Below are 20,164 nucleotides of genomic sequence, written 5' to 3'. Positions count from 1 at the left end.
GCCAAATTGTGAGCCCGGCCTATGCCATTCTGAAAACAAAGAGCTTACAGAAGATATGAGAAAATTTAGCTGTTACTGTCCAAAACACCTTTTCTCCTTCCCCACATACCCAAAAGACACAGATTCAAAAAACCCAAAAAGTAAGTCCTTATTATGATTAAAAAGGAAAACCTAGAGTTATAACCAAATGTGTGTGATTGTGTAAGAGCAAAAGTGAACATGAACTTTGCACTTAATCAAAGCAGAGGTCTCACAGCAGCACTGGCTGGAAGAGCCAGGGACTCTGTAGATGGGCTCCATGAAAAATTCAGCACACTGTGCCAGCGAGCTGCCATCTGGGTCTGCAGCAAACTCCGTCCTGAGCTGCACAGAAATTGTATGCCCAGGTCAAATCTTTGCAAAGAACATCAGGAAATTGGAGCTGGGCAACAGATCTGCTGCTCTTTTACCACCAAAAGCCACTACACACACTCGCTCCACCATTTGCAAGGAGAAGGGGAAGTTCTCCTAAGCAAATTAATTTATTTTTGATCTCATCGTTAACTGAAACAAGAGTAAAATTAGAAGTTACAATGCATAGGACTGAATTGTTTACTCTGACAGGAGCACATATCCAGGTTTCAAATAAATAAATAAACAAATAAATAAGTAAATAAAGTTGAGTGTTTGAGGGAACATAAACTTGAAACAATGACTTCCAGATGATCATAGCCTGTCTCCAACAACTGCACGTGATGATCTTAGTGGTCTTTTTCAACCTCAGTGATTTTATAATTCAAAATAAAAAACAAACCTGCTTTGAAATTATAGCAGATAAAACTGATTTCAAGATTGTGTTATGGGTCGGGATAATTTAATTTTTGATGAGTGAGTCTCAGCTTGCAGTTGAAATAAGCCTTGGATATTGGATGTTTCATCTCCCTTTCCTCCACCTGCTGCAATGCTACACACAACCCATCCTCAAGCAAACCAAAGGGGTTTCTAGAAGCTTGGTGTTGCTTTTGTCTTTATTACACAGAAATCAAACACAGGTTTGGAAGCAGACAGCCATCATCTTCACTGTGCACCCAGATTTCCACTCCAGCAGACTCGAGGGAGAGATTTAATCAAGAGGCAGAAAGGTCATCTGACAACAAATATTTTATATTAATCTGGAAATAGGCAGCACATATCCAACACCTCTAAAATTCTTTGCTGTGATGTTTTTTGTCCTTGGCAGAAGAAATGGAAGCCACCCACTCCCAGGGAGGCTGCATGTTTCCACGCAGATAGACATCTCTTGGCTTCCATACCACTTCTGGGACACATTGCTCCTTCTTTTCCTAAATGTCTCCTCTCCCGTCCAGTGCAGCCCGCCCAGGGCTGAGGATCCAGCTGCTGCCTCCGTGTTTTCCAGCACTCAATCTTCAGGTGTTCCATTAACCAGGTCAGGACCATTGCCCACAGCCCATGGCTGGAGCAGCAGAGTCAGCAGGGCACAGTGACCCAGCCACGCTCCTCTTAATGCACAAAATTGCTACTGTTTGTTTAAAAACGTGGCATCCGTCCAGCTGATAAATTTACCGAATAAATGTATTTTAAGGACAAGTACAAACATCCGCAGTTCCAAATTCAGCTCATGAGTCTGTTCTTCCTATTTTGCACTTACCAAGAAAGATCAACATTTACCCCTTAGGTATGGAAAACAAATGGCAAGGCTGCATGCAGTTTTAATACACGAAAATGAATCCTTCAGTGCTGTCACTATTCTTCATTATACACTTTGAAAGAACTTTTCCTATAACTTGCGTTGAGCCTGAGAATAATCACATTACCCTGGAACTGACCTTTATACCTATCAAAGGATGCCACAGAACTGGGCACAACACCAAGGCCAAAAATTCAGGAGACACAGCACTGCAGGTGCATCAGGACTAAGTATCACCTGGTGTTCCCTTTCCATCTCCAAGTATTTTAATGCCCTCAGTCATTAATCAGGGCCATCTTCTGCCACAAGCTGCAGTCCCTCCACAGCTCCTCTGGCATGATGGCTTCTTACTGCGGGAATCTGATCAGAGCACTCCCTCTCTCAGACAATCTGTTTCAAACACCCTCTCAGTTGAGGAACAACAGAGTGGGATTATCCATAAAGCAGCGTTTCCTTGAAGCCAGCTTATCAGGAAAGCTGTGACATGGTTGCCATCGTGGAGACACGGTGGGATGACTGGCACAACTGGAGCGCTGCCATGGATGGCTGAAAGCTCTTCAGAAGGGACAGGCAAGGAGAGGCACTGGGGTAGCCCTGTGCCTTAGGGATTTGACTGTCAGGAGTTCAATGATGCTGATGGTGGGGGTGGAGTGTTTATGGGTAAGAGCTGGAGAAAGGCCAACAGGGCAGATGGAAATGGTCCGTGACCTGCTAACACCACTCAGACATGGGGCCAGATGGGATCCATCCAAGGGCTCTGAGGGAGCTGGTGGAAGTGCTCACTGAGCCGCTTTCCATCATTTACCAGCAGTCTCAGTAAACTGGGGAGGTCACAGCTGACTGGAGGTTTAGCAAAAAAAACCCTCTACAAGAAGGGCTGGAGGACAGATCTGGGGAACTACAGCCTGACCTTGGTGCCAGGGAAGGTCATGGCGCAGATCATGCTGAATGTGATCACTCAGAACTTACAGGGCAACCAGGGGCTCAGGCCCAGCCAGGACAGGTTTAGGAAAGGCAGGTCCTGCTTGATTAACCTGGTCTGCCTCTACAGTAAGGTGACGAGTTCAGTGGATGAGGGGAAGGCTGTGGATGTGTCTGCCTATGCTTTGGTAAAGCCTTTGACACTGTCCATGAGAAACTGGCTGCTCGTGGCTTGGACAGGTGCACCCTTCACTGGGTTAAGAACTGGCTGGATGTTCTGGGCCCAGAGAGTGGTGGGGAATGGTGTTAAATCTGGTTGGTGACTGGTCACTGGTGTTCCCCAGGGCTCAGTCCTGGGCCAGTCCTGTTTAATGTGTTTATGGATGATCTGGATGAGGGGATCGAGTGTACCCTCGGTATGTCTGCAGGTAACACTAGGGAGGATGTGAGTGCTGGTCTGCTGGAGGGCAGGAAGGCTCCACAGAGGGATCTGGACAGGCTGGATCGAGGCATTTAAAGGATATGTTTAGTGGCGGATTTGGCAGTGCTGGCTTAATGGCTGTACTTGATCACCTCAGAGGGCTTTTCCAACCTAAGTGATTCCATGAAAAACTTTGGAAATTTCCTTCTTGTGCCTATCCAGAGTAAAAAAAAAATGAGCCCATCTTTGAACACATTTATTTCATTAACAGATAGTCAGAGCTCACCTGACCTAGAAGTAACCTAGCAGAAATTGTCTATGTTTTTATTAACACTTTGTTGAGCCAATTGTTAGAGGTTCAAAGAAAAAAAAATTAGAAAAGATGGTGCTGAGTTATTTAAATCCTCTATGGAGGGAGATTCACTACAAAGCCCTGTCAGCCTTTTCATTTCAAATATCACTCAACTTCTCCTTCTGCTGCTGTTCTCTAGAAGAAACAAGAACTGTTATGGTGCCTTTTGCATCTGGGTCATGACTCTGCTCAGGCTGTCTCTGCACATCCTCCAAACAGCACTAAATAGCACTTAAGGAATTTTGTTTCAGGAGACAAGCACAAACTTATCAGTTCTACTATTGCTGTTGAGAGATGGGTGAAAAAAACATATATCATAGCCTGTACCCTAAATCATGCTCTAACCACATTTCTCCATATTTGGCAACAACACTCAGCTGACACACACTGTATTTTAAAAGCAGACAGTCCTCAGACACAGTACGTTTGAGGCTTTTTTCTTTCCATGAGGAAGTCCAATGGGGTTTTCCAGTCTTTCAAAAGACACTTACTGCTCTATTGATTGTTTTCATATTTCTTTCAGAATTTCACAAGGACACACTGAAGAAGAATTCTATTAAATGCACTGAAGCTATCACACATTTCATCTATTATAAAAGCTGCCTTCTCAGCTGAAGTCTGATGGACAAATAAGAATTAAGAAACAATTTTAATGCAGCATCTGGCCATGTTCCTAACTTCTAAAAGTGCCTATACATAAAAATAAAATTAAATTAAATCCCCTAGTTCCCAGTGCATAAAAAAATTAAATCTCACAGTAAAATTGCTTCTCTCTGTTCATTTAATTAATTTAGAAAGCATTCCGTTTCGAACGTCTACATCTTGATCCCAGAACAACAAAACAACCAAACACAGAGTAGGCTTTAACTTCTGTCAATTACTTTTTCCTTCCTGACTTGTTACCTTCATCTACCCATCTGATTAAGTCAAGCATTAGCATTTGGCTGGGACTCAGCCCCGCGTGTTTTAACTGACTGTTGTGAAATTACTCACACTCTGCTTGCATAAGTCAACTTGCCTGAAACAGAGCGAGGACAGCGAGGAGAGATGTCTTCCCTCTGCCTCCTCCCCAGCAAAGAAGCCATGGCAAGAAGGGACACGCTTCCACAGAGTTTCTACATCAAAGAGCATTATCAGTGATCTGATTTTGAAGCAAAACTAACCCCTGTCTAGCCCTGAAAGGAGGTTTCACATGAGACAGTGGGGGAAACACAAAGTTTCCACTTGTTATTAGGAAGGAAGAAGCGGTTTAGAGCAGCTTCACTTGTATCAAAAAGAAGGGTGGGGTGAAAGGAGAAGACAGAAAAGGTTTGTGATTTGTATTTTGAGACAAGAGCATTGCAAACCTTCAGCAATGCCTGACCCCAAGGCAAAAATTATAGTGTTGTGCTCCCAGTGCGACACAGGAGCATTACAGGAGGAGAAGCTGAGAAAATGTTCTTATTTCAAATTCATTCTCAGCTGGAGTCAAGGTAAGTCTGTTATATGGACTTTTACACAAGAATGCTTGGTCCAGCTTTCTTCCCCCCAAAAGGTTGGTATGGAATGATTGCTACTAATACTTGTTAGTCACTTCACTGCTGGGTGGCATCACAACGACGGCACTGCATGAGATTTCCACTCCTGTGTCCCAAAACAAGTGGAGGATAATAGAGAACTGCAAAGAGGAAATCATTCAAAGGAAATAAAGCACCTCGCAAAATTTACAAAATGCTCTCAGACTCGAGTACTAACACAGAAAGCCCAAGAAAAATGAAATTCTCACAGAGTAAGATTTCATAATTAAAGTTTTTTTTGTGTTTTTTGGGTTTTTTTATTTCTTCACTTTTTCCTTAATACAAAGCTTTGGCATCAGCAAATTTTATGAAAAAATAGAATGTACTAAATAATTGCTTGTGCTGTATGATCGATAAATGATGCATAAAAATAGGTGTCTCTCTCCGAGGCAATCGGCCGGAAAGCGTTTCTTCAATACCATTCTGCTCTGCGGGGCAGAAAAAAAAAAGGGAACAAAATATTTATGTTAAAGTTAATACTGCCAATACTAAAAAAAAATATAAAATAAAATAAAAAATAATCCCGTAAAAGTAAGCTAGTGAAAAGTGACTAATTATACAAGGCCAGAGCATTAGGAGAGGTCTGGATTTGTCACGTCATTCTTACAGGACAGCCAGAGGTCTGAGCACTTCTGAGCTTTCGAGGACACTTCATCTGCTACTGAAAACTTTCTCTAAGTGGTGCTAACCAACATCTGGGCTTTTTGGGCTGAAACCCACAATCATACAGTAATTTCTGACTGTTCCCTAAGCAGGAAGGCAAAATGTGCTTCTTCTGTTCTTTTCAAACACTGCCTAAATCTTCTAACAGTAATACTGAAAGGATATTTTGAAGCCAAGAGAAAGCAGCTGGTTCCTTATTTTCTTATCACTGGGACAATGTTTACTTTTATCACAACTATTTAAAAATGCACATGTGTGTATATACACACATACACAAACATACATATACACAGTTAAATATTTATATATTCACAACTCCAGAACTATTGCTCTAAATAAATATCTTTAAACTGAGGGAAGGACACAGAAAAAAAAAGGAACAGGCTATGGGTTTAGATTGAGTTTTAAAGGAGAATATTTGGCACCTTTTACTTGCATCAGCATATTATGTGACCTCATTCTTGCTACTGCTGTTTTCTGATAAGAAAAACTCCTCTGCTTCCTCTTGAAACACTACCATAACAAAGGCAGGGTATGCCAGCATTGCTTTGTATATGGAGAGCAGCATAAAAAGCAGATATGCTGTTATGACATCTAATACAAATCGCAGGGAGAAGGAGCTACCATGTATCTAGCACGATATTCAGCACAGGAAATGCTTTGTCTGGCACTGGGGAACACAAGGTGTCAATGAAACAATAAATCTAAGCATTAGTGTCATTTTAAACTGTCTAAAATGAGTAGCTGAACACAGCAGCACTTGTGGAGGCTGCTCAGATCCCGAAGGATTCAGATGAAGCTGAGCTGAGGTTAAAGGCTATAGCAAGGTACCTCAATTACCCAAATAAGTGATTTTTGACAGCTCTGGTTTCTGTGGTTGTGAGTTTTCTTAAATCTGCCTCAAGTATACACTTGTATGAGCTCACATTTCAATTCCTATCACTCGGGAAAGGAGCTCTCCTTGGATCAGCACACCCTTTGCAGCGAGGGAACAGCACTGTGGAAACACTTTGCTGGAGGCTCAAGCTCCCTGTCAGTGGGAAGCAGCTTGTCCTTCCAGTACAAACAGACCCAGATCCCACTGAGCAAAAGGCAACAAAGAGTTGCAAGGCAAGGCAGGAATGCAGCTGCTATCGGTGCCCACATCTGGATGACACCACACGGGCTGCAGCTCCTCCTCCTTCCTCATGATGTGAGTGCCAGGAAATGCAAACATTCCCGTTTTACAGCTCCTCTTGCTCCATGCTTTCCCAAGCTAACTCTTCTGGGAAGATGAACTATGTTCAGCTGCAGCTTTGTTGCCAAGTTGCTGATTGAGGGATGCAATTTCAAGATTTTGACAAATGGGAAAAAAAAATAATAATTGGGAGTCTTGATAGGGCTGTTTGAAGTTCTAAGATTATTCTTCATGAAGCCCTTTTGGAATCAGTATGTGAAAAGAGGAGGAAAGGATGATTTGCAACTCAGTGGTAATCAAAGATCCCTGATGACCAATGCTATGGCCCCTCCTGAAGATGGTCAGATTGAGACTGTCTAAAATTTTACACTGGAGACTATTAGACATGTTTACATCTTATTGAGAAGGACACCTTACACTTTCCAAATAGCAAAAAAAGTAAAAAAAACCTCCTTCTTTCTCTTATCTCAAGGGAGGGAGGAGGAGAAATTGTCTTTTTAAAGCTACATTTCCAGGCTGCACAGAGACTGCCTTTGAATCTCACCCCACTTCTGGTAGAGAGATCAACACGTTAATGGAAACTCAGCTGCGTCAAGATGTTCAGAGATACAGAAAGATGTTGACACTTTGCCTTCCCAAGTAAATAACTAAATAAATGATTAAACATATATCACGAGCCCAGATATTCCCTACATCTACATGAGAATGTAGATGTACCTAGATAATAGATCTGCAGAATAGATTTATACTTGCCCACACACAGAACTATAAAAAAGAGACTGAAAGTCATGTGCTAGGGTAACTTCTTGTCCACCTTGTCTGAAGGGAGGCCTGGGGGGTTCCATATAAATTAAGAAAGCATGGAAGCAAGTATTTCTTCATTTCAGAGAGAAGAAACAGTACTGCATTCATTGCTTTCATATCTCCCTCTCCTAAGAGGTAAAAGGCAGTTTTCTGTTTAAACTCCTTGTTTTTTCTTAGCTGAAAGTGTGCCAACTAGGAATCCAGATTTATTCTTTTTAATACGAATGTGACTATAAAACTGAGGTCAAAACTGTCAAAGGTAACTGCTGGCAGTTTTTTTGGCTCTGCCAGGTGCCTTTTGAACATGGGAATTTAATAGCAGAAATCTAATGTTTGCCTAGACCACTGATCAAAAACTGACCATAAAATATTCTCTATTTCCCCCGTTTCATGTCTCCACTTTAGCAAGGATATTTTCTCAGACAATCCAGATAAATATAAATTAAGAGGGCCTCTGGATGTTACCCTGAAACCTACAGTTAACAGACACACTTGCATTTGAGAAAAGCAGGAAAGGAATTTGATTCCTTGACAGCTGGGTTTTCCCCCTTCTCTATTCCCTTGGTATCTATTCCCAATGCTGTCCATGACACACACCCACGAGAAAATACACAGAAACATCTGAATGTTTACTTACTCATTAGCATTCAAGCTAGCTGTGGCTTTGATGATCATGTAGCAGAGTGTAAGGGCACTGAGGAGGCCAAAACTGGCAATAATAAACCATTCTTCTGTTGACAAAGGAAAGGGAGGAAATCACTCGTGGGAGAAGGCTTATGTCAAAGCGATGCCAATATTCCCCTCAAACACCACTGGCGGAAGGCAAGAGGCTTCTAAGCCATGACTGGCCCCAGGAGGTGAAGCAGAAGGAGGTTAAGCCACAGAGTTACTGACTGGAGAAAGCTAGCAAAGAAGAAGTGGAGAGAGGTGCGGAAAAAAAGCATGGCACAACAATATTTCCTGGCTGAGTGAGCCCAAGGGTTAGCGACAAAGAAAGGTTACTTAACAATGTAATGTGAAATGCAGGATCAAGGGAACACGTAATGAAAACTCTGTCCACCCCCCCCAAAGTCAGAAATACTGTCAGGGTTGGGTTAGATTTGGTGAGATGTGGCTCTTCACGTCAGCACCCAACGTACCGTCACACATCAATGGTGCCTTCGCCCTCCCTCCCGAATAAATGTTATAGTGCTACTTAAAACCCAACAAAACCCAGGGTAGTTTGCCCAACTGTAAAACATAACTAGTTTTCTATTTATTAGGCAGAAATACACATGGAAAAATGACTTCCAACATTAGTGTAGGCATACAGACCCATTAAAAAAATAAAACATAGTATAAAGAAGGCTATTATAAAGAATGTTCAGTATTCAAAGTTCTCCCTCCTCAAGATCAATTTGGCATATAGTAACAGTTTGGAATACAAGCACTGTTGTTGAATATGGCTTTTGGTTTAACTCTCATGCATCAAAGAATGCACGTGTCATCCACAAAACCCAAACATTTCAACAGCCCTTCCTAAAGCTTTATTTTATAAACACTGTCAGAATGAACTGTTGCTGATTATTTCTTGTTTTACCCTGGCATCCCATCTGTGCACGAGCAGCACTACAGTTGGGAACAGACAGTAAAAACACCTTCTGTAAAACCAATTAGTGAAAAGTGAAAACTACAGAGGTTTCCCACCCGTGACAAGGGAGCAGCACAGCAACAGATCCGCTCTCGTTCAACAGAGCTGAGCGCAAGGTGAACCAAAGGTCAAACACTGGATAGCAAAAGTGACTTAGTGGCTTTGTAGAGAATCTAGACTTCGTATGTGGATTTCCCCTTCTCAGATCAGGACGTTTCTAGATACAGGTTACGATTTTCATACTATGAGATTTTTTTAAATGAGACATTTACTTTGCTACAGCATCTAAAGAAACACCCAAATGGACTGCATCAAGTTACAACAGTGTCACTAAGTTCAAAATCTAGATCATAAGTGCACATAGACAAAATACAAGGAGAAAATTAGACTGTTGTACATGTGCATGGATTCTATTTTTGCAGTTCAGCCAGCAAAACAACCATTCATGCATCAAGTTGAGACTGTATAGCATATGGAAAAATGATGCAATTCTACACATACTGTATTCATTACAGTGCTATTGCACATTGAAAAACCTAGGTAAAATCCAGTGAGTGGAAATTTTCCATGCTGCTCTTATGGATAAGAGCTTGCAAGCAGTGCAGGAACAGTTTTCTGATGTTATAAAACACTTGGACAATACTCAAATGTTGGTACATCAAATGCTTTTTTTAATTCACAAATTTTGTAAGAAAAAACACCTGCTAAGTGACGTCAAACTTCCAGTAGCAATGCTCTCAGGGGAAAAAATGTCTGCAGAAATAGTAATCAGCTAAAATATTTATATTTGTGTAAATTATTGCATGTAATGTATTCCGAAAGGATAAATAATGGTTTTGGCAACACAGACTACTGTCCTGGTTACCAAATTCAGGAAGGTCATTTCGGTGCCATTTTAGTTCATCCAGGGTTCTCTGCATGCAGATCTAAATGGATATACCATCAATAATGGAAGTGTTGGCACTGTCTTACCTAGAGTTATTGGTTTCAGTAAGGAGCATATGCCTCTCGCAGAGACACCGAGGTCACCTCTGTCCCTGCAGGGACATCCATCACCGCGGCCCCACAGCGCAGAGCTACAGGGAGCCACGGAAGGGCACTGGGAGCCAGAGGGAACTTACTTGTCACTGCGATGTTGATCTCTCCTGACCTCGGTGTCAGCTCTCCGTCCTGTGGCAGCTGGGACATGCCGGAGGTGCGCAGGGGCTCCAGGCTGAGGGAGCTGTCTGTGGCGAAGTCACCGAGCGCCGAGCGCCGGCTGGCCGGCTGCCCCCGGGTGAGCCTCTCCATGTCAAAGGCTACGTTGTCCGTGCATGGCACGTTTGGCTGGGGGAAAAACCCGAGCCCACATTACCACGGGGAACATTCTGCACTCAGCAAACTTATAAATTAAGCAGAACCACACACACACACACACACACACACGCTTTTTGTCCCTGAGGTCACACGGGAGAGAAACGCGAGTTAACAGCTTCCACCTTAAAGAGGTGGAGGAAGAAGAAGAAAAAAAGGATTAAGATTCAAGGAAGGGACTCAAACACACTTGTTTCACAGCCTGTGCCTGTCTGGTTTACCACAGTGAGCCACGACAACACATTCTGAATTCTACCATATCCTCTTCTAAAAACCCAGGTATGGCATTAATTGCACATTAATTGCACAGATCATCCACAATGTAAGTGCAACTATTTCTTAGAAATTCGTGACTTTGGAAATTTGCAACTGATGCAGTTAAAAATGGAGGCCTGATTATTCTCACTGGTTTGATTCAAAAGCCATGTTAGACAGTCTCTCCATATGTTTTTCTCTTCCTTCTGAAAAGAGCATCACTCCCACTTGAGGATTTTTTTCTCATACAGGAAAGATTAAAAAAATCCTCTTTGAGGTTCTTCACTGCTATCCCTTTATGAACTGGTCAACAAAAGCAGTCCTCAGGGATCCCAGAAGCCATGAACTGCTTGAGGAAAACTCACTGGCCTCACCTAAGGCATGGCTTTTAATGTGCAAACAAATTCAGGACTGCCTACAGCAGATCACAAAACCAAGATTTACAGAGTAAATTTAACAAGGAAGGGCTGAAAGGAGTTGAGAAAAGGGAAGATTATAGAGAAACTAGTAGAGGTCCAGTATATAAGAAATTGTTCTAAATACAAATACAACAATATATTCTCAACGAGCAACTAAGGAAAGGAAGAACAAGAAGAAATTAGAAAAAAGCAGCTAAGAAATTAGTAAAAAAATCCAAACACTCTCTGAGTAAGGATGCTGTAACACCCTTCCCTCTCTCTCCCCTACAATTATTCCTCTTGCTCTGGGTCTCAGACATGGGAGGAAGAAGAGCTCGCAACAGATCCACTTACCACAATTCCCAGTGCCTTCAAAATGTTCAGTTTACACATTGGACACGTACAGTGCTCACTGAGCCATGGATCCACACAGACTTTGTGGAACACGTGCCTAGAAGAACAGAGAGGGCACATACATAGTTTGCAAACAATTCTATTTCATACAATGAGAACTACTTCAACAAAATTTTAGATAATTGTTTTTCTAAATAAGGCAGCAGAACAAATTTTAGAATTGCCAATATTGTGTGCTGATTGCAATAATTAAAAAAAAACAAATCAGAAACTCTTGCTTGCTTTCACCACCCTTTACTAATGGTTCAACTAGGAAGAAACACTTTAAAGCAAGATTTTTACAATTATTTTTCACCCTTTTATTGTGGATATGAGTATGCACGTGGGCAGAATAATTAGGGTCGTACCACTTCCATCACAACCTAGTGTAAAGTCTTGTCTCAGTTTTGATGTAGAACCTGGTCATAAATTGGGTAGGAAGGACATACATCCACCAGCAGTCAATTTTATTCACAAGTCAGTGGAACCAACCCAAACATGCTTGTGTTTGACTTTGAAAGGGCTTTTATAATTATCACATCAAAGTAAAAAGACGGCTTCTCCTGCAATCAGTATTTCTTGATATCAAGAAGGAAAACATGTCCATCATCATACGATAGTCATTAAAAAAAAAAAAAAGGAATAATCTTTTAAAGATGGAAAGGCAAACAGGGCCTGTACTTGCACAGCAGGGAACTGCAACACACAAATCTGTCTTGCCACCTCCACTGCATCCAAAATCTCAGTCACATACCCGAATATGAATGTAACAGTGTTGGGATTGATAGAAACCAATGTAACAAGGAAGGGCTATGCAGAGATCAAAACAACACATCTAAATTAAAGGAAGTAAAGGAAATGCCCTCCTAGCTTTTCAGAAGAAAAAGAACTTCTCAGAGCATATTCACGGCAGAAGTGGTATCACCAGACTTTCTCCACAATAAAGCTTTAGCAAATACTCATAATAACCTAGTTTGAATCACTGCCTGTGATAATTCCTATGATCAGAGCTCAGATCTTTCATTTCCAGTGGCACTGACTGCAGAGCAAGAAGCCAGTCCGAGCAGGCACACCCGAACACGACAGACTGGTGACCATGACAGAGATCAGCAATTACAGGGGCTGCTTAGTCAGCGAAGGGCTGTGCTCTGGAACCAGCAGGCGAGGGGGCAGGGGCAGAACAAGGAGTTCTTGCCATCTGTTTGAGGTATGTAAGAGGTCAGGAGTGCCCCCAAGGCAGCATAAAATTGATACACCCTCTGTCCCCTCCTTTCTCGGGTTATGCTTTGCTGCTCTGGGCCTCAGGAAGCTCGTCATGGTGTCTGGAACATCTCTGCTCCCCACCCCTCGGGATTTTAAAAGCTGAGGCCAAATGAGGCATGTTACCAGATAATTCTCTTTTAAATCTCTGGAAAGAGACCCGAGAGAAAGAACCTGAAACTGTTAACAAACATGGAGAAAGACAGTCTGTGATTATGTTCTGCCTATGGCTACTCAGACTAATGGAGGGACTAAAGAACATGAACATTATTAGGTTCCAGGCAGCTACAGCTGTATGTCCTACCTGTACTAAGTAAAGATAGTCATAGATTTTGAGTGTAAACATAGTCAACAGAAGATGGACAGGGAGCAAAAGAACTTTGCTTATCTATATCTCAGATAATGCAGGAATAGAAATGTCAGGAATACCTCAGCTAGTCCCTTGGCTGGCCTGTGTCCTCTAGCAAGATGGAAATCAAAAAACCCAGGATCTGTACAGTGCCTTCTGTTCAAGTAATTACCCAAAAGAGACTCACTTCTATTATTATTAAGTCTTATTGCATTCCCTTTATTACTTGCAAAACTACAGGAAACAATGTTTAGAAACCCTGGGTGACAGAAAATGGCTTGAAACCTTCTGAAACATATAGAGATGCTATTTTTCTGTGTTTGGAAAATTATGACTTTTATTTGCTTATGTTTTCTTCTAAGTCTCTGGAGTCTGTTTTTTAAAGTAGAACAGACCTGAAAATCTAATATTTTGGAAAAGAGCAGACATCAAGACTCCACAGAAGTATGAAAACAGCTTTATTATATCATTATCAGCTAATCAGTGCTGTAGAAGCACTCAGATCAAGTGAAGCAGGCAACTGATAGTGATGCCAACATGCATCCACTAAATACGAGTTATTTTAAAAAGTCATTAGCAGTTTCAGATATATATATATATACACACACAGCTCAATTGTTTTTGTGACCTCCTAATTCTTTGCTTTTAGTCCCTAATTCTTCAAGAATGTTTATTAATGTGTTTCAAAGAAGTGCAGTTCTCCAAAGGTTATTGATTTAGATGAACATGGCTCTGCCTACTACTTACAGTTTCTCTACTCTTTTAAAAGTTTGCTGATAGCATCACTGTGGCTCAGGCTCTGTCTGGATTTCTCTGTTTGCAAGAGTTAAAAAGCAGCTCTACAGCAATGAAGACAGCAAACAAGAATTATCTTAAAATCTCAGCCAGACAAAGTAAGCCCTTGCAATTTCTGCTATCATAAACCTCTGCCTTCCTATTTCTGTCATTTGTTTTCCAAGACCACAAATCTGAGGAGTTCTAGCGAGTTGCTCTTGGTCACAGCAGCTGATGATGTTCCCTCAGGATCTGCACGCTGGGGAGTGAAGTGTGACACAGCTTCAGCTGCTTCTCCAGCCCCAGGGCAGAAGGGAGCTCAGCCAGCAGCCAGGCTGGGAGCACTGACGGAGTCTCCCATGCGGGCAGGACTCCAGACAGGTGACCTGCAGGTATTTTTCCACTCTGTCAGCACACCCAATCCAATTGCCCTCCAGCTTGTCATGAACACTGTAATGCCAACTCCTGTACAGCATGGCTCCTTTGCAGCACTTCCCAGGGAAAATGTGAGCTGGGAAAGTTCTTTTGGTGGTGTAAGGACTCCAGATTTGCATGTCACATCAGGACAAGGGGTTGAATGACTGCTGTTTCCCAAAAGGTCACTACACTTCCCTGCTCTCAGTGCAGCACCCCACTGAAGGGACCTTTGCTGCTGCAAAGTGGCATCTGTGGCTACTACTCCCCTCATCCTGGGGGTCCAAACCTCACAGCAGGGAGCACGCAGCTCCAGGACAGGAACACAGCTGAGGAGGGATGTCTGGCCTGCTGCAGAGGGAAAGAAGGTGCCAAGTCTCCCCCCAGGCAGGCAATGCCAGGGTAGAGCTGCCTCCATGCTTCCCACAAATACAGAGTATTGCTGGGGGAAGAGAATGTCCTTGCAAGCAGGTAGCAGAGAAAGTGGGGGTTGTGCAGAGGCATTGCAGAAAGCAGAAAGGATGCCATCAAGATGCTCTGATAATTTGGTCTCAAAAAGAAAAAGGCAGCTACTTGCAGCAGCACAGAATCAAACACATGAAAATCTGAAAATCTGGCTTAGTCACTTTTGTCACTTTCCTCCTTCTTGCCAAAGTACACGAATTAAGAATTTGGCTCAAAACCCATTTATTTTAACATATTCACTACTCCTTTAATTGCTCTCCTACTTTGTCAATTCCTTCCTTCCCAGGTCATCTTTCTGCCCTTTCCAGTGTCACACTCTGCTTTTCTCTAACCTGTCACTTTGCTCTCCCCTTCCCTTATCTCTCACTAGTCCTTCAAACTACCCTCTCCTGATCACTTTTCACCTAGTGCCTGCTCAGCCCCTGTGTGATGGGAGAATAAAATTATCTGAATAAAGAAAGCTGTCCATGAGGTTTGTATTTTGCTATGTCTGACATTTGCTTCCCCTACTTATTTTTAACTTACATAATGACATTCACAAAAGACACATTCCTCAAGCTTGTAAGCCTAAACCAGATGGCTGCCTTGTCCCTGTGTGCACTAAAGCCATAGGAATGTCCATAGGCTGCTGGAACTGAACACATTACTCCCTCTGAAGCACAAAATGAACAACTGCAAACAATGCAGTTGAATTCCTACAAATTTCACTTCAGTTTATTTTTAAATCGGTCACAATTTCCCACATTCCACAGAACTTTACATCCCAAATATGGTGTTTCACTACAGAATTTTAGGTGCAACTTGCTCAGCTGCTGGCAGATTTTGCCTGCTGTGTGTCTGCCCAGACCAGACTCCTCTACTGAGGCACAGAGTGACAGACCACACTTAACTGCAGAGAACAATTGTGGTACCAAAGGGAAAGGCTACTTTTAAACTGATGAAAGCAGGAAGGATGGCACATGTCAGTGATTCCTACTGTCTAATGATTATAGCTTCCTCTACAGGCACAGTAAGAAAAATGTCCAGCCTTTCATTTCTTCCTCTTGGTCGAGTCATTTTCTCCATGGTTTTCTTGCAATTTATTTTCTCATCTGGCTTAAGAGACTCTCTCGTAGTTTTATTTCATTGTCTGTCTGCTGGTTCAGTTTTTTTTCTAAACTACCACTACATGTTGCAATAAATTGGAGGGCGAAGTATGAGGAAGTAGAAAGGGATTAAAACTCCAAAACAAGCGTTTCAGGTGCTGAAGACTGAAAAACCTTACATGGAATCTGAAATTTATGGGGCTCATCTCTGCACACACTAGTTGGCTTTTCATCTACAAATACAAAAATGTCTTGTGGAAAGCATCCACCTCACTGTTTGTGTCTAGCCTAGACGGTTTTGCATTCAACTTAAAGCTGAGCTGCAGCACATGATAAGTGAGATTTAGAAAAGGAGTAGAAAGTGAACATAAAAGCTGTCATACAGCCTTCAGCAGGAATGTAACCTGAGCCTTCACTGACCTCACATCCTTGTGAAAAGCAGAACAGAAAGGGATCTACACAAGAGCCTTGATCTCTCCTTTACATGGGAGACTGCAGTGGGGCAGGTTGTGCTGAGGTGGCAGCCAGGTGCACCTTCATCCAGCTCCCTGAAGCAGCTGTAACTATCCCTGAGAGCAGGGAGCTGCCTGCCTGCAGGACTGCGGCTCCCCGAAGGTGTCTGAAGGAAAAGGACTTTTTCTTCTTCTCTTTTTTTTTTTTTTCAGTTGAACAAAAAAAATCAATGAACATCTTATTTAAACAGTCTATGTCTTATCTGTGGATACCAGCAACAAACCCCTTGGACAAGGGCAGTTGTTTAAGGAAGTTGGCTTTTAATCCCAACTCTGCCTTGTGCTCGGTGGGAGAAGATGATTTTTCTACCAGGGGAAGATTCATTCTCTCTTCAGTGGAAAGGACCTACCCCTGCCCTCTGTTCAGCACCAAGAGAAAGGCACAGAGGAGTGGGACTTGTGAACTTTCATTCCACATCACTGAACCTCACAGCACCACCCTGAACTACACAAGTGAAGGTTTCTTAAGAGGCAGTTTAATCAAACAATCATCTTAGTAGTCCAAAGTGGTCCAAAACTGGTGTGAAGTTTCCAGAAGTTCCTCTTTTAATTTCTAAATAACCTTCTTCATAACATCAAAGACCTTAACTCACATGTACAAGCTTCACTTGAGACTACAGTAAATGATGTAACTCTCTGGAATTACTTAACACTTGGGAGTGCATTTGTTAGGGCAAGAGGATGTCATTTTTGAGTAAAAATGACTGGATTGTAAAAATGAAATGCCCACACATCCACATGACCAAAAGCTCCTAGATCTTTACAATCCAAGACCAAACTCTCCTATTCCCAAATATTTTCATGGAAGTTTCTAAACAATCATTTGTAGGGCATATTAAAAAAACAACACTGAAAATCTAATCCAGGTCATTGTTTCCCCCTGTCCAAGAGGTAAAGAGTATAGAGAAAAGCAAATTGAAAACTGAATTAGAATTTTGGCTTCAGAAGTAGAACACACCCATATTTTGATCAGTAAGATATAAAATAATACTGTTTTCCTTTCATGATGGTAGAAATACCTGAAGCACTGGAAGACAAATATTCCAGCTATTCAGAGTAACCGGCAGGAGGATTTAGAAGACCAGTAATGAGCTCTTATGTGCTGCTGCCTGACTGAAGATTGACTCCAACACATGACTTTGGTGCTTCTAGACTGTCATGCAGAACCATTTATATACCAAGCACAGGCCAAATGACTGGATCTTACTGCACACATACAACATAACTTACATGTGTTTTTTGTGTCTGGAGATAAGGAGAAAGCTTTGCATCTCAGTATACAAGGGAAAGATGTCCTTGATAATGTTTAAGCCTACCAAAATGTACTGATTCATCAGAATCAATCACCAGGTGGAAAAGTATTTAAAAGCATCTCTCAAAGAGCAAATATCCCAAAACAACTCAAGAATGGAAGTGGAACAGAAACAAATTGAAAACCTGTAAAAACCCATCAAGAGAACGTCATAAAAGGAGGAGGAAGTTGTTTTATTTTTTTAAGAACTAATGCAGAATAACCAACAAGTAAAAATCTTCAGGCACAAGCCAAGATTACACTGCACTGGAGAGACCAAAGACAGATGACAGCACGGTGGTTGACTGATGACAGAGGAGGTATGAAGGTTGTAAAGGCTGCTTTCCCATTCCCTACATTGCAGCCAACGTTGCACATCTACTGTGCAAAATGCTGCAGATGTACCTGGGTCATTATACTGAAGTTCTTTGAGTCTGCCCACCACTTGGTCCTTAAACCTGCACCCCCACCTCGCTGCAATCTCAACAGCTCCACTGCCAATATGCCCAAACTGCCCATCTTCAGTATCATTCTGCTTAACGTCCACAGTCACAGCACCCACCTTCTCACCTTCTGGCACCACAGCCTAAAATTAAGTGTTATTAGGAGCGGAAACATCCAACAGATGCGTTTGTAAATTACAATGCACCCATTACATGAAAGGAAGCAAAGGAGCACCAAGAGAGAACAGTTTCCAAACAAAGCAACTTTTACTATCTTACTTGCATGGTAAAATGCGAACAACATCGTTCTGCTTGTAACTCTCAATGCAGACAGCACAATGATCAAAGTCTGGGTCTGTTTCCTAAAATGAATAGAATGAAAATTCAAGTCAAGAGTTGAGCCTGTGACAAACGTCAAAGTAGTTGTGACTGGTAAATGAACTGCATTGTGCCAAGTGGCTGTTACTAAAATACAAAACCAATGACTGGGTTGTTATATTCCAACATGACTTGAACAAGAAAAGCATCTCATATATACAAAGCTCTCCCCTCATTTGGAGCTGTTAAATGATCATCTGAAACATAAGCTAAGGGCTAAAATGATTCTAACGTTCAGTGAAATCAATATAAAATATACCGGTGATTTTCCTACATTTCCTTTTTTACTTCCAACTTGGAGCTAAAACTTCCATTTTATTAAGGGTTTTTTGTGTGTTTGTTTGTTTTGGCAGGATAAAAATTCTGTGATACACTTTTATAGCCAGAACTAGCACATTTTACTTATTGCAGAGTAGTCCCACATTTGCGTCTGCTCCTTACTTGCAGAATTATCATCATTCTTATCCAGACATGAATATGAGGATCACTGACTGACTGGTTCCTCTCCTCTTTTTTTTCCAGAATTTACGACTTTTAAAAAATTGTATTTTTAAATACGAGAATTTAAAATTTCAACTGAAAAAGGGGTGACTTCATTTGGATGTAGATATGGCATCAGCAGTATATACTTCTAATGTTTGGGCCTGTGACACAAAACAGGCTGTGCCTTCTCTTAGTTCAACTTCATTGTACTTTTCAGTGCCAACAAGCTACGAGGAAGACACCAAGCCAGGGAACACAGCAAGACCAAGGCACTCCTGGTCAGCACCACTCAGGGCTGCACACAGAAAATCCCAGTGGCTGCTTTGAGGAAGGACAGGTTTTTCCTACTCTGTTCACCTGCATGTGCTGCCTGCACTGCAACCTACGTATCACCTGCCCCTTTTGAATTTATGTCAAGATAACAGCATCTTTTAACCCCCAAAAGTTCTCCCTATCTATATGTTTTTTCCACACCCACAGAAAAGATTTAGTGCAATGGGCTGTCTTGAAATAAAACTATACAGAGAGGGAGGACGAACAGGAGGACACTTTTTCTGCCTTCTCTCTGGAAGCAAATTTTCCTATCACTTCCTAATCTTCCACTGCTGAGAGTGTTGATAAGAAAGATAAAAAGGAATCACAATAAAAAGGTCCAAGGAAATAATCTTTTAAAAATCAAATCATAGCCAGAATTCCCTTGTTCTTTGAAAATTAAAGATCAAAAATTAAGCAAGACTAAGTGACTATTTTTTTCCTTTCAGAATCAAAGACAAAAGCAGTATTGCTCATAAAAATGGAAAAAGTTTAGGACTTAACACATACATTTTAGTTTGTATACTGGCAAGAAATATTCTTGGAGTAACATCTACTATCTCTAATGAAACACCTGTTTAGGCACCCCTCAGCTTACTGGATATTTGCATTTTGCATAAGAGATTCTCTTCTATTATCTGTCTTCTAAATTTATTTTCACTTTATACAACTTACATATGGAATGACTCTAAGCCTACAGAATTCCACACAAACAATGCTAACCCTATACATGCTCATGCCAGCACAACCCACCCCCTCCAGCCAGCACACAAACCCACTCTCAGTCA

The 20,164-nt window shown here is 41.7% G+C and overlaps 1 protein-coding gene across 3 annotated transcripts in view; it reads right to left on the bottom strand.

Moving 5' to 3' along the window:
* RNF130 (ring finger protein 130) overlaps window positions 1-20,164 on the bottom strand; it is a 54,543-nt gene that overhangs the window by 7,791 nt on the left and 26,588 nt on the right. The window contains exons 5-9 of one of the 3 annotated variants that reach the window (XM_050311853.1): window positions 18,483-18,565; window positions 11,572-11,668; window positions 10,333-10,537; window positions 8,219-8,312; window positions 5,164-5,365 (exon numbers count right to left, since the gene is read on the bottom strand). In XM_050311853.1, coding sequence (XP_050167810.1) covers window positions 5,350-5,365; window positions 8,219-8,312; window positions 10,333-10,537; window positions 11,572-11,668; window positions 18,483-18,565 — 495 coding nt within the window. In that variant the 3' untranslated portion in view covers window positions 5,164-5,349. Of the gene's footprint in view, window positions 1-5,163; window positions 5,366-8,218; window positions 8,313-8,348; window positions 8,485-10,332; window positions 10,538-11,571; window positions 11,669-18,482; window positions 18,566-20,164 lie in introns of those variants that run through there. The other 2 variants (XM_050311855.1, XM_050311854.1) reach the window with 2 other exon arrangements.

Source organism: Myiozetetes cayanensis, unplaced genomic scaffold (genome assembly GCF_022539395.1).
Source record: "Myiozetetes cayanensis isolate MyiCay16 unplaced genomic scaffold, myiCay2020 scf17, whole genome shotgun sequence".
In the NCBI taxonomy this organism is placed as follows: domain Eukaryota; kingdom Metazoa; phylum Chordata; class Aves; order Passeriformes; family Tyrannidae; genus Myiozetetes; species Myiozetetes cayanensis.
The sequence above is the reverse complement of the archived record's forward strand: the minus strand, read 5'-3'. Positions and strand labels throughout refer to the sequence as shown.